This window comes from Accipiter gentilis, chromosome 9 (genome assembly GCF_929443795.1).
Source record: "Accipiter gentilis chromosome 9, bAccGen1.1, whole genome shotgun sequence".
NCBI lineage: Eukaryota > Metazoa > Chordata > Aves > Accipitriformes > Accipitridae > Astur > Astur gentilis.
The window spans coordinates 9,536,544-9,550,248 of record NC_064888.1 but is presented as its reverse complement, the minus strand read 5'-3'; the positions used below and the strand labels follow the sequence as shown (position 1 = coordinate 9,550,248).

Genomic DNA, 13,705 nt, shown 5'->3' with positions numbered 1-13,705 from the left:
ACACATTTCCAGGAAGGTTAAATTTGTTCATACATTGTACTTAAAAATACACAGCTTACATCAGTGCTTTCCAAGGTTCTTAAATTCTTAAAGTTTGGAGTTCTTCTGGAGAGTACTGTATAAAGTTTTAACTGACAAAAACCCTAGCAAGGACTTTGAGTGACTATTGCAGCTGGATTTGCTATACTTACATCAGCAACAACTGTCACAAACAAGAACAAAGAGGTTTTACATAATAAAACACAAAACATTCAAGTGGTTTATTTACACTAGTATTGAAGGTTCTTTCAGATACTACTGTCTTTCATGCAGAAAACTTCACATGCTTATCACGCTAAACTGCCAAAATAATCTGCAGTGCATAGAATTGGCACAAAAATAAGCAGATGATGAAATTACAGGTGTCCAAGACAATTAACTTCTCCTTCCATGGAGCAATGTGAATGGTATTCCCTTTTGTTGCTTAACTGTTACAGTCCAGCTAAACATACCATGCAGCTGACTAAAAGTTATCATACTTTAGACTCTTTCATTACAATACACTGGCTTTGTTAAGCATAGCAAAAGCAGGGCATAAAAGAAACATTAACCATAAAATGCACAAGCTCTATGGAATTTGCTGTTACTCATGAGTATCTCTTTACACATATTCCTCTTAAGATTATCCATAGTGGATATATAAAACAGGTCCTGTTTCTAAGCTTTTTTCCTCCCCAATATATAGCTTTTGCAATAACCTTATTTGGCATATTCCCCGCCCCCCCCAGCAGGGAATATATTTGAGCTCAGTACATTTGCTTTTCAAGCTATAGATCACTACTGAATATTATATTTTCTTTTATTTCAGTTTGATCAAGACAATATTGTTTGATACCACCACCTTCTTTAACAAGTTCTTTAGGAAGATGGACACATTAAAAGACAAGGGAAAGAGACTGCAGAAGAGACATGCATTTTGTTAGAATTATGATGATTGGAACAAATGCAACATAAAATGAAGAGTCCTGAATCTTTTCAGAGGCATTTTGTTACCTATTTGTATCACTGTAACAAGCAATTCTAAACTGCTATAACAATCCAGTATAATTCTTTTGGAGAATAAAGGACACTTCACTTTGAAAGCAGTTTAAATTTAGCCAAAAAAAAATGTGGTTGTTTATCTTGTAAAACCAAATCTGTCACAGTGAAACTATACTAGTATTAAAACAAACACAGAACAATCATTAAAGTGGGGAGAAAGAGCCACATAGATAAGCAAAAGTATTAAACCTGCCAAACAGGGACAAGACAAGACAACTTTTAAAGGGCAGTTACAGGGAACACTACCTAGAATTATGATTCTCTTGGAGACAAGTTGTTTCTTTAGCTGTATCATAGACTTCCTGACGGGCACATGAACGTTAATAAAAATATGAAAATACTGGTATGCCAGCAATATTGGCATTCCCATTACTAAATCAATCACAGTTCATAATAATCACCAAATGTTGGAAGCTGGGTTATTCTCCACACGAGACACGGATTGAGACAAATATTTGGAAGAGCAATTACAAGCAGCACAAAAATTCCACTGTCCTCTCCCACCCGAGCCCAAAGGATGGATATCCACCGAGAGCTGCTGATGGTGATGGAGAGGGGCAGGAGGAATGTTAACAATCTTCCCCTTTTGACCCACATCAAGGCTGAGATCACAAAGTGGCTTTGCAGGGATGGAGTCCATGAAAAGAAATACAGGCCACACACAGGAAAGTATGCTGAACTGACACAGACTGATGCATATACATTCCTCCCCCCCTCCCCCTTTTTTTTTTTTGGGGGGGGGGGGGGGGGAGCGGGACGACAACTTGTTTGATTTATTACTGTATTAGAACAGTAGACTATATGTCATCTTGATATCAAGACTATTGTTGGTTTTCACAAGACTTGATAAACCAGCTTCATTTAGGACTTACTGACCCTGTTATTGCATTGCTAGTCCCAGACTTTTCAAACCACTAAACCAAACAGGTAAGCACAAGGCTATTTTTCATATCCTTCCAGAAAGATACTGTTTCCAGTGAGTTTCCCCAGAATGCAGGATTAGCTCCTACATGAAGATCATTGGAAAAAGCCTATTACTCCTCAGACTCGTCACATTGTTTCTGAATGTATTCAGCTTGCTACCTCTGACATGTGAGTTTTAAACAACACAGTGCTTATTTATGAAACATTACATCACAGAAATCGGAGAAGAGTCTCAATGTATTTACATAACACTTTCTGCAGCAATGAAACCAGGTAGCAAAGCATCTGCCCTGCTCCCCTACTACTCCCTGCCACAACATTGCTACAGTCCATCTCTCCCCAACTACAGGAACAGAATACTTTTCAAAACTGTGCTGTAAGCTACATCATCAAAATGACTGAAAGCTGAAAAAAAAAGTTTGACCTGTATCAATATAAAGAAAAGCAATAACTTCAAGAACAAGAGTACCTTACTGAGTTCAAATCTTTTCACAAAGCGATGTCAGAGGGAAAGAAGACAGTAAACAGACAGGCTTTTAGCAAAGTATTGCAAGGATCACCAGAGCACAGTAGATTTAATGTACCAAGGAGGGAAGGGGGGGGGGGGAGGGGGAGGGAGAAGAAAAAACACCACAGAAAAGATAGAAGTTCTCTGCTGTGTTAAGGTATTTGGAACTAGGGCGCTGGAATGGGATGTTGAAGCTACAGGTTGAGGTCACAACCGAGGACACAAGCACCAAGTCTAAGACCAAGTAAGCCTCGGGTTAATTAAGCCCTGCGAGCTACATATGCTCCTGAATGTAAAAGCTGAGCACCTGCACTGGTTGGTGCTGCTCCAACATGGCAAACTTTTTAAGAGGCAGATGCCATTCTTGCCTTTTCCTCATTCACTGTAACTTGTTCCCACCAGAGGCTTCTATCCCAGAGTAAGGCTGATTCATGCATTTGCAAACTCATGACCTGTGAAATGATTTGCCTTCTCAGATACAAGCGTGCATGCCCTCTCCGCTGTATTCTTTGAGCAGGAGCAAGCAGAATCAAGGCATAGAGAGGAATAAGAAAGGAAATTGGCTCTGCCATCAGAGATTTAGAACACTGAATCACACCTACAGATCATTCACTTACAAAATGGGGTCATGTCTGTGGCACAACAAGTCATTACTTGTAAAAGTGAATGTCACAGAAGGAGCAAGTCCACATCCTGAAACATGCTGGACTTGTTCTCATCTTTGCCACGTTGCAGGTACAGTACCCTACAAATTTGAGCTGAATTCTCCAAATAAAGTAACGAAGGCTTATGAGGCTGTGCCGAAAAAAAAATAGAGGCAGCTTCTTATTCAACAGTGTGGAAGTGATGAGGCAAAGTATGCTGTTATGGAGACTGAGGTTAAGTAAAAAGCAAGCTGCCTATACTACCTCAGTCAGAGCACAGAGCAGCTGCTCCACATTGTACTAGAAAGGACACTAAAAGCAAGAACTTTGGACATGTTGGTGCAGATTAAAGAAACATATAACAAAAAGTTTAAGGCCAGACACTCAGAAGCCATGTGAATATTTAACTTTTCCTAATTTAAAGCCCAACAAAACTTAAACACAATCATTCATAGCTATTTTGCCTAAAATCAACAACTTTAAGACCAAGTCTAGGTGCATGTCATGTTCTCAGGTGAAGTGCTTTAAGAGGCTGGTTAAGAGTGTCTTCCATCTTTGACTTCCTTTACCTCATCACTTACCACACCGTAAAGGCAACTTGCTCCACAGTTCTGGGTGATATATGTACCAGTTTGTGTACCTCATATTACACAAATAGTATACAAGTAGTTATATGGGGAAATAACATAATTACTGTGCCTTAAGTATAATCTCTGATGAGAGATAGTTGCTTACAGAAATGGCCTAAGATACCTATGAAAACAAAAGAAAACCAAAACCACCACCAAAATAACACACACCATGTAGTTTCTCTTTTTAAATAAGTTCTAGAACTCAGACATGCCCCCCCACACACACACCTTTTTTATTTTTACAGTCATCAATAAAATGTTTTCCCTTATAGAAGACCACTGAGGTCACTGGATGGTAAGCAATAAAGAATTTTAAGTTTTGAAAAAGCTACCAAATTTATTCATTGCTATAGGTTTTCCTTCAAAGATTATTGTAAAGTCACTACTACTCTTTCTGGTTTTGCCAAGTTAATTAACCGCTCCCTTACCCATCACATGACTATTAGTATATATGTTACTACTTTTTAATATTACAGAATGCTTCTACCTATAATTGGATGACTCTTCTTTAGAAGTCTTTTTTTCTTTCTCAAGAATGCAGTATTGATTGTTAGAACAGAAGGCCAGATAACTCACCTTTTATGTTAAGTTTTTAGTGTTTTATTATGCCCCAAAGACATAATTTAAAGAGCATACTAGGGTCACTTGGCCTTGTATATTTCCCCCTCCCCTTTCACAAGACTCATTCTTTACCACCTCACCCAAATGCCTCAACAAACTTTATGCATTGATCCCAAAGACACCTTCATGAAAGGGTCTCTTGTGCAGTACAGAAGCAAAACAGTCTGCTGCTTAGGATTCCTCCACAACACAAAAAGGAAGCTCCAAAATAATGGGAAATAAGTGAAGAAACAAGCAAAATTGTAATGATTCAAATTAACTGTACTCAATAAGCAACACCTGCAGTTGTGCTGCTTACCTTCTCCACTCCTCCCCAATAAACCTTGCTTTCCCATTACAAAAGCCTGACTTTTATGCTTTTAAAATCTATTGTGGGTTCACATACATAGCAGACTCATCTCAGCAAGAAAAGGAAAGGGTAGAACTAATTATCAATTTTTTTTCAGCTTTGTCACCTCTATTCTCTGGTGTAACTGGGAGTTCTCTGCACAGAAAGTCCAGTGATTTCAGGACAAATTTTCTTTGAACCAGTCCTAAAGCTAAACAGGTGTTTTGAGGAAAAGGAACCTGCACAGAAACTGCTCTGTTGCCTAAGGCTGGACTGAACTATTAACATGACAGAAATGAGTCTGCGATTAGAGAGTGGAAAAGAGAAATTAATGAAAAACTCCCCCCACCACAAAAGTGAGAACAAGAAACAGAAAAGCAGATCATCTTTTAAGACGAAGAGACACACAACAAAAATTCACAGGATAGTAAATTGAAGTAAAAACAAACGAGCCATTTGCATATAACATTTCTATGAAAATGGAGGTTTCCCACCACAGACTTCAGATTTCTAACTTTCAAATTCAGAAGAAAAATAGAGACAGCTGCCTGAACATCTTCCTAATGCTAAGTAATTCCTCACCAACTGCATAATCAGCACCCTCAATACAATAACAGGCAGAAATTCTGACCCCACAAGAAATAAAAGCAGAACAACTTCTGTTGATTATTAGGTCAGGGTATGGTCATTCATAACCTTTCCAATTTCTACTTTTTCATAGAGCAAACCGTCATGGAAGCTAGAGAATCCATATTCCTTTCTTTAAAAGAAAAAAAAACACACACACTTAAAATATAGTACTAGTAACAGTAGCACACAAAGATCAAAACTAACTTACACCTGTTCTACACAAGTTATCTGAAAATGACCTCTATTAGGATTGCTTTAAAAAATACTTTCCAAAACAGATGTTATATCACAGAGGTTTTAAAACCTAAACCCAAGTCTCTATGAAGACTCTCAGTAAGAAACAAGCTCTCATATGACATGCATATGCTATCAACTATTCTGCCATTGCAGAATGCTACTTTAGTTTCTCCTACTAAAAGAAGCTGTCATCACAACCTGTTTAAAATAATACAGATCAGTGCAGCAGCTTAGCCAGCTCTTGCTTCATCACTAGCACACAGGGCAGATGGGAAAGTTTCAGCCCACAAACGCTCCTGACTACAGCTATGCAGAACTTCTTTCATTAGCTCATAACATTTTCTAAGTCATTATCAGACAGAATCGATAACAGCTAGTGATAAAGTCATGATGCATACTTCAGATGTTATATGGAAACTTTGAACAATTTCTCCTTTGAAGGGCACCAACCTAAGTATGCCCTTGGAGAATAATTTTCTGACTTTTAAAAGGAGATTGAAGGAAATATGGTACTCTTTTTTCTTCAACAAGTCAGCAGGAACTGAAGTTTTAAACTGATTTAATAGAAGAAATTCTATTGTAATTAAGTAGCTAATACTAAATTCATTTTTGTGGGATGTCACAGGGGAGCATAGAAGGAAGAGCAGCCACTACTCCAAGACTAAATGGGATGGTTTTTACTCAAGACACTACTAAAACTGGGAGAGGCTGTAAGAGTACACAGTCATCACATGAACAACGAGGCAATGACTGAAACAAGCTGAGCACAGTTCATCAGAATTTCACCATCACACTAGTCAATATTTCAATAAAGCAATTTTCTTTGTCCTCTTCATTCATTATTCTCAACCTGTAACATATCCTCTCTATATAGTCATACTGCATCCCAACAGCAAGGACAGCAGAAACATATAGCGCAAGCAACTATTATTTGCTATGTATTTTATGTGAATGCTGAAGTAATTCAACAGTTGAGAGCAAGAGCTACTAGCACCAATCATCAAGCAGTACATGCAAGTTATCAAAAGAGTAGCAAAGTTTTGGCATTTCTTGACTACTGAAGATAAGAGTAACAGTTTGGAGTTCTTTCTTTTCCCCCTCTTCCCTAGATTAAAAAAAAAGAAAAAGAAAAAGTAACATTTTATTTCCAATTTTTGCCTAATTTCTCAAATTTTTCAGGGAAGAAAGGAATGGAATCCAAATTAGTTTTATCACATTAAAGAAAAAAATATTTAAAACTCTTTTGAAGGATTCATTTTGGAAAAGTCAAACTCCAAAACTCCTATTTTCCTTCTTAGACATGTCAGCATCATAAATACCTATTTAGCATTATACATTTCAGAATTCAAGCATAAAATCCACAGCAATATTTTATATTACCCTCATGCCCCAGGTTCTATGCCACTCTGCTTCTCTGGAAAAAGCTAACAAGCGCCATGAGCTGTTACAAAAAAAAGGCTTCCTTGGACCAAGTTGTTGTCAAACTTCCTCAAAGAGCTAATGAAACTTTGCCTGATTAAATATTGCTTTTCTCAGAATTAAGGTAACATGCCAAGTCTTATTTTGTCATTCTGAGAGCCATGCCAACAGGATTACAAGTACCATTGTCAACAGCTTATCATGAAACCTAATGTATATGGCAAATATTCACACTTCAGAACACAGAGAGTGGCAAAAATAACTTTTAATGGGTAATCAACCACTGGATTAGTACATCAACAGTTTTTACATGGTGTCAAGAGCGCTGAATGTTGGGAAACAAAAGTATGTAAGAACAGAAGCCCAAGAACTTTGGAGTAGAGCAAAAAAAAAGCAAAGTTAAACTGTTAAAAATGTATGATAAAACCAGAATAGACATCAGTGGCAGGAACTTGCCTATATTGAACATTTGTCTAGAATTAAGACTCAGGTAGTCTGATCTGTATACTACACAGACAGAGGGTTTCAGGGCTTGGGAGGGTTGTTTGTTGTTGGTTGTTTGGGTTTTTTTAGTTACAGAACTACCATTTTCCAAGAAGTTTTCAATGATTGGAGAAAATTTAGGTTTATTATTGTTTTTCAGAGCAGCTACGATTGGACTTGCCATCTTACAGATCACACTTGAAAGCTTATTTGTGAAATAAGTTTTCTACTGCAACAGTAAATTATTTTTATTATGCAAGTGTAACATGGCTTTCATATTGGAACAGTTTGGGGTTTTTTTTTCTTCTGCACAACAGTGTGACTACTGTCTCCTCTCGTTTCCCACCAATGCCTCAGTTTGAAGTTAATTGGCCAAAAAAAGTATAAGTTTCTCATTTCTAGAATTCAGTCAGATCTCCTACAAGCAATAGACAATATCCAAGCTTTCAGTACTGTAAATTGACCAGATATAAACACTACAGAACAAAACCACAGCACTGCCAGTGACCTAGAGGCACAATTAACTTACTTTTAGGTGTTGACTTTTAGAACTACTCAGTGTTGAGGCTCAGAACTGTCACAGCAAAAGAACTAAAAAGTGCATTCTACTCTTCCCATTGCTTTTTAAAAATACAAACTTCTGAACAAAACATTTTAGGATACATTGAAATGAAATAAAGAGCAATCAGAGCCATCCTAATAATTAACAGCAAAGTAGCAGAGCAATATAAAAAATATCTTTAATAGCAAGTTATCTTCTTTCTTACGCCTTCACAACAATTTTGACTCCCTCTGCAGAGCTTAGAAGTTATCTTAGGAAAAACTGGAAATAGAACTTAAGAAGGAAAATATTTTTTCACATTTAGTTATTCACATGAATTTGCAAATCACTGCATTATAACAGCTAGATCTCATAGTCTCTCTCAAAAAAAAATATGGCCAATAAATTAGTATCTGGAAAAGATGGGAGAGGTGATGATTTTTTCAGTAATAAAAATACCCAACCTTATTCTCTGGCAAGTATCAACAAAGCAATGGCACGCGATATCATTTTGTAAGAGAAATCAAGCAATGAGCATTAGCAAATTCCCCACATAAAATATCTAGGACATCAGAGTGAGATTTATGATGGCAGAAAAGATTCTTGTAAGGAACTCACCAAAAACACTGACTGTTTCAAAGCATGCCCCCATCTCCAACACTGGGGATTAACAGTGTCTCAAGATCGGAGCATCTTACACACCCACCACCCTTCAGGGCAAAAAACACCCCCAAAAACCACCACACAAAAAGACACCCAAAAAGTTTAAAGCCTGACCTGTCTTCTCAAACCAATGGGAAATCTGCTACCCCGATGGTCTGAAATATCAGAGTCCAGAAGACAAAGCTGAGTCTCACCAGCAGCCCAGAGGCTAGTTCAAGCCCGAGATGTAACATAGTTTGGAGACTGAGCACAGTCACCTTCTTTAAGTACTTGGTGTTTCAACGCTTTCAACATAGCCTAGGTTATAAGCCTTTCAGAATAAATTTGGAAGATGCCCACTTTGTGAACCCACAACAGGTCACATTCTATCCTTGAGCCAGCTGTTGAAGAAGAGGAAGCAAAAATGCCTGGAGTACCAACACCATGGTAAGAAATGCTGTCCTCACATCCTAGAAGCTCTCCTTCAAACACAGGTCTCAGGAAATGAAGAAGTGATGGGCAGGGGGAACAGCAGCTTGCTGAGCCAGAACTTAGAGGACCTGACTACCAGAGCAGGGCTTTACTTACTGTTGATCAGTCCTCTTGGGGTGTTAATTTACATTCCATTTTAAAGCATGAAGACTGGACAGATTTGAGGGAGAAGCATGAGAAACCATAGTGCTCTACAATGAAAGAGATAACTGCACAGCTATTAAATGTTCCAAGTGGTAGCAAAGCTGATAAAAGCAGGGAGGTTTAATGATTCAAAAGATACTAACTTCACCAAAAAAAAAAGTTACAAGGATAAAGCTTATTCACCCTTGATTAATTAGACCTTTAATCTTAGAGCTTTAACCTTAGAGTTTTCAGTTTTCGTTTCAGGAGTTCTGGGCATACAGTCTGTGTGTTGTGTCGTCGTGTCCCCCCCCCCCCCAAGTCATTCACATTTATCATACTTTCCCAATCCCTTAAAACTTACTTCAGCTGGGACAAGTGTCATTTTGCTGGTCAGACATTGTGTAATAGGCCAACGTGCTCTTCTTTTTCCCCTGAGAACACAAGTCTTTGCAGTTAAAATTGACTATGCCATTTATGTTCAGCAAGAAGAATGTCGGACCAGTCCACTCACTCATGACACAAGGCAGCATTTTAAGAGCAATAAGCAGAAAGCGATCACATTGAATACCTAAGGGACACACAACACAGTCGCAAAACTCCTTCACCTAACCCCGTGGCCTGGGTCTAACCACTGTGTAGGAGGGAGGATCGGGGAGAAAAAACAACTCCTGTAGCTGCCTGCGCCACATTGCAACAAAGCCTTCCACAGCACCTTCTCTTCACCCACCCCGCTGCCAGCAAAAGTGACGCTGAAGCCGGTTTGAGTCGGACACCCCTTCAATGCCCCCCAAGCGACGGGGTGTAAGCCGGCCACCACCTGCTTCCCCAGCAGCGACCCGCAGGCCCAGGTGTGCGGCCGGGGGCCAGGTGAGGACGGCTGCAGCTCTGGCCCTCGCCCAAGAGGGTTTTCCGCCTCCATCCCAGAAGCACGTCGCTGTTTCCTGACTGAGGTGTGAAAAACAGACCAGCAAAGCACATGCAGTGCCCCAACTCGTTACCAGCGCGTTGAAGCGCCTTATTTCCTAAAAGCGCGGGCGTTAACGTGCAGACACGCTGTTGTTCTCAAAGGCGTTTTTGCCACCTTTTACCTCAGGAGACTCAGAGCAGCGCGACTCTCCCGCAGCCAGGCAGCGGGGGCAGGCCGGGCCCGGCCAGGGACGCCCGTTCGCGGCGGGGAGAGGCGGCTCCGGCTCGCCCTGTCGGCTTCCAGCCTTCACACCCGGGCCGGGCAAAGCCGGCCGTGGCGCGCCCGCTCCCCTCCCGGCGGGCTGCCCGGGGCCGGCGCTGACAGGGCGGCGACCGTTAACGGCGGCGGTAGCGCGAGCCACCACCCCCCCTCCGCCCGCCCCGCCGCAACCGCCGCCCGCGAGACGCCGTCGGTGTCGCCGCTCGCAGCCTCAGCGGGCGCTCACCCCGCTCTGCCCAGGAGCGGCGAGGAGGAGGAGGAGGAGGGAAGAAAGAGGAGGAAAAGGCAGGAGGAGCCGCCGGTACCGGCGCCCCTGCCCGCACCCCGCCCGACGGCAGTGGTGCGGGACCGAGGGCTGCGCGCTCACCTGGTCTCTGCCGCCCCGTCCCGCGGGACGGGAGGAGGAGGAGGAGGAGGCCATGTTGCAGCGCTCCCAGGCACCTCTCCTCACCCAGCGCGGGGGCAGAGCCGTCCCGGGCTCACCCCCACCAGCGGGCGGGCCTGCCCCTTACCGCCGCCCCCTCAGGTGGAGCCGGGCCCCGCCGGTTCCTCTTCTCCCGCGGCAGGCAGGGGAAGGGCGGGCACGCTCGGCTCCCGGGGCCCGGCCGCCCGCTCCGGGGGGCCGGTCGGTCGGTCGAGTCGGTCGGTCGGCCGCCCTCCCCGTCCCGTCCCGCCCCGTCGCCGGGCAGCGGGGCGCGGCCTGGCGGCTGCAGCCCCCGACGGCCGGGAGCGGAGCGCCGGCAACGGGATGGCTTGAGGGGAGGAGGCGCCCCGAAGTCTCCCCCGCGGGAGGACGGCTGCTACCGCGGGGCTCTGAAGGGCCAGAGCCGGGCCGAGCCGCCCCTGCACCGCGGCTCACCTGGAAACGGCGGCCTGCGGACGCTCCTCTCTGCCTGCGGATCGTTCTGGAGGATGGGGCTCGGGGAGCCCAGCTGAAGTTTCTTGAAGAAAACGTAAAAGCCAACCAAATCCTCTAGCTTGGAGCTAATGAATTCCTCGCCGTAGTTAAAGGGTTGCCGCTGTTTTTCCATAATGAGTCCTACAGGTGTAGTGTGTTTACTATAATGCAAATTCAAAGATACTCACATGTGAAAAGCAACAGGAGAACGAATACCTCACGCACTGAGTGCGATCGGGAGCTGCTCCTGTGGGTGACGATTAGCTGGTACCCGCTCATAACGCGCTTGAGCCTGGGTCAGTCGGTCTGGGGGGGTTCCCCCCCTTCAGTCAAAGCTGATGGCTGTGCAAACCTCACACAGGAGCTGATGCGTGGATCGAAGCAGTAGTACTGCTTGTAGTTTTTCCCAGTATTAAAAAAATATTGTAATCGATCTTATTGAAGTGTGTTTTATCACAGCACTTGCAATTGTGAAAGTATTGGTAAAAGCAATTAAGATTATTTTAGGTTTGATTTAAATGACATCATCTTACTTTTCCTCCCCTCTCAAAAGCCTGTTCTGGTGCACCAACATATTCTCCTGTTTTCGTTAGAACTTGATTTGCCAATTAGCAGCCGTTAAACACAACAAATGCTATTACGGGCTAGTTTACCTAGAAATATTACTGATAACAGCTTAATCCAGTTACTTTTTTACTAGAATGGGCTTTAGTCCTGTAGATGCAATTTACAAAGTGAACACCCAGCTGTAGCTGTATGTATAAACTGACTATAGGTGTTTACATATCTTTGTGATACTATGTAACTAATTGCTTCTCACTCTGTCTATAAAGTGTATACTTTTTTCTTGGTATATAGAGCCAAATAAAAATATTTAACCAAAGACCTTGGCTGTGTCTTATATGGAGAAGTTAATTCCTCCAAATGTCTTTATCCCGCTTGGCTTGGGTGTGACTCATTCCCTCAGCCCACTCGGGGAACCAGGAGCTAGAGGAGTTGGGGGAAAAAAGGATCACAACCTCCACATTGGCTTAAAGAAAGCGTGAAGCAAGGCTGGCCATGTTTAGGAATGAGCAGTACTATCGCTGGCAGTGGCAATTAGAAGCTCTGTGGCTGGGCCACACGCTATTTTTATACAACTCACATACCACACCATCACTGTGTACCACCTTCCACTGCTCTTTGGGAAGGAAAATTATGAAGACTTAAATGGAATTTGCAGACTGTAAAAGAAAATAACACCTTAAGGAAAAAAAAATATCATTTTTATTTGAAGTGAAAAGCATTCTGTAATTCTACTCTCACAACAAATAGGAAGAAGAATTTTTAAACAAATTCAAGTGTGACATGTAGATGTAAATCCAGAGTCCACTTCCACAGGCTTACATACCTCACTTGTCTCGTCTATACTCTCACCTGGAAGACTACATCTTCTTTTTTGGCAGCTGAAATGATACCTGGAGGGAAGAAAAAGTTAACTTCCCTTACTTCAAGAGAGGTTTCAGGTCAGGCTTCCCTGATGGAGGTTTGGAATTTAAATATGCTATTGCAGTGCATTTGATCTGGTAGAGCACAGCAGCAGGTGGTTGTCGTAAGATGAAAAAAGGATAAATGGATAATGAGTGCAGAGAAAACCTGAGGTAATTGGAAAAAACAGTATTATTTGTTGAAATGAAACAGCTATACCAACAAACAGATTTTTAGCTAGAGTAATTCTCTCTACCTGAGGAAGGTTGCTGACAGAGTTATATTGCTACAGCTATACTGACAGAGCCTTAAATTTGGACAAAGCCTAAGGGAATGGGGCTTGAGATTGCCTTGTTCAGCTGGAGGGCTCTGCTAACCAGCCCTCTCATTTATCCCAACACCAGCCTCCTCCAACCATGGGGGACTGCTCACCTACATCAGGGCTAAGAGCTGAACTCCATGTGTAACGCTGAATGCACCTCTCCTGCTCTCGTACACCCAAACGGCAATTAAAAAGTAGTTTATTAGCTTCTGCCACTTTTCTTCTTGGCTTGAAAGCCATGTGAAATCCAAAAACTAAAATCAGGAAGCAGCCACCTTTTCCTAAGTTTGGTTTTACAGGGGTGAGGGTGAAAGCTTTGCCCAACTGAAGTAAATGGGAGTTTTGCCAATGACTTTGGTGGAGCCTGGATTTTTGCCCAGATGCTCTAGAGAAACAAAAGGTGCTTTTTTCTTTTTCTTCCCCTCCCCCTCCCCTCCCTGGCTTGGTACCTATGCCCTGTTCACCTTTCTTGTTTAATTACAATTATTAAAACAAAATCCAGGTTGGGTGTTTGTAGGTATTTCT

The 13,705-nt window shown here is 42.3% G+C and overlaps 1 protein-coding gene across 1 annotated transcript in view; it reads right to left on the bottom strand.

Moving 5' to 3' along the window:
- Positions 1–11,098, bottom strand: part of ANK3 (ankyrin 3) — a 385,183-nt gene extending 374,085 nt beyond the window's left edge. The window contains exon 1 of the mRNA XM_049809737.1: positions 10,861–11,098. Within this exon, the coding sequence (XP_049665694.1) occupies positions 10,861–10,914 (54 nt within the window). The 5' untranslated portion in view covers positions 10,915–11,098. The remainder of the gene's footprint in view (positions 1–10,860) is intronic.
- Between the last annotated feature and the right edge of the window lie 2,607 nt (positions 11,099–13,705).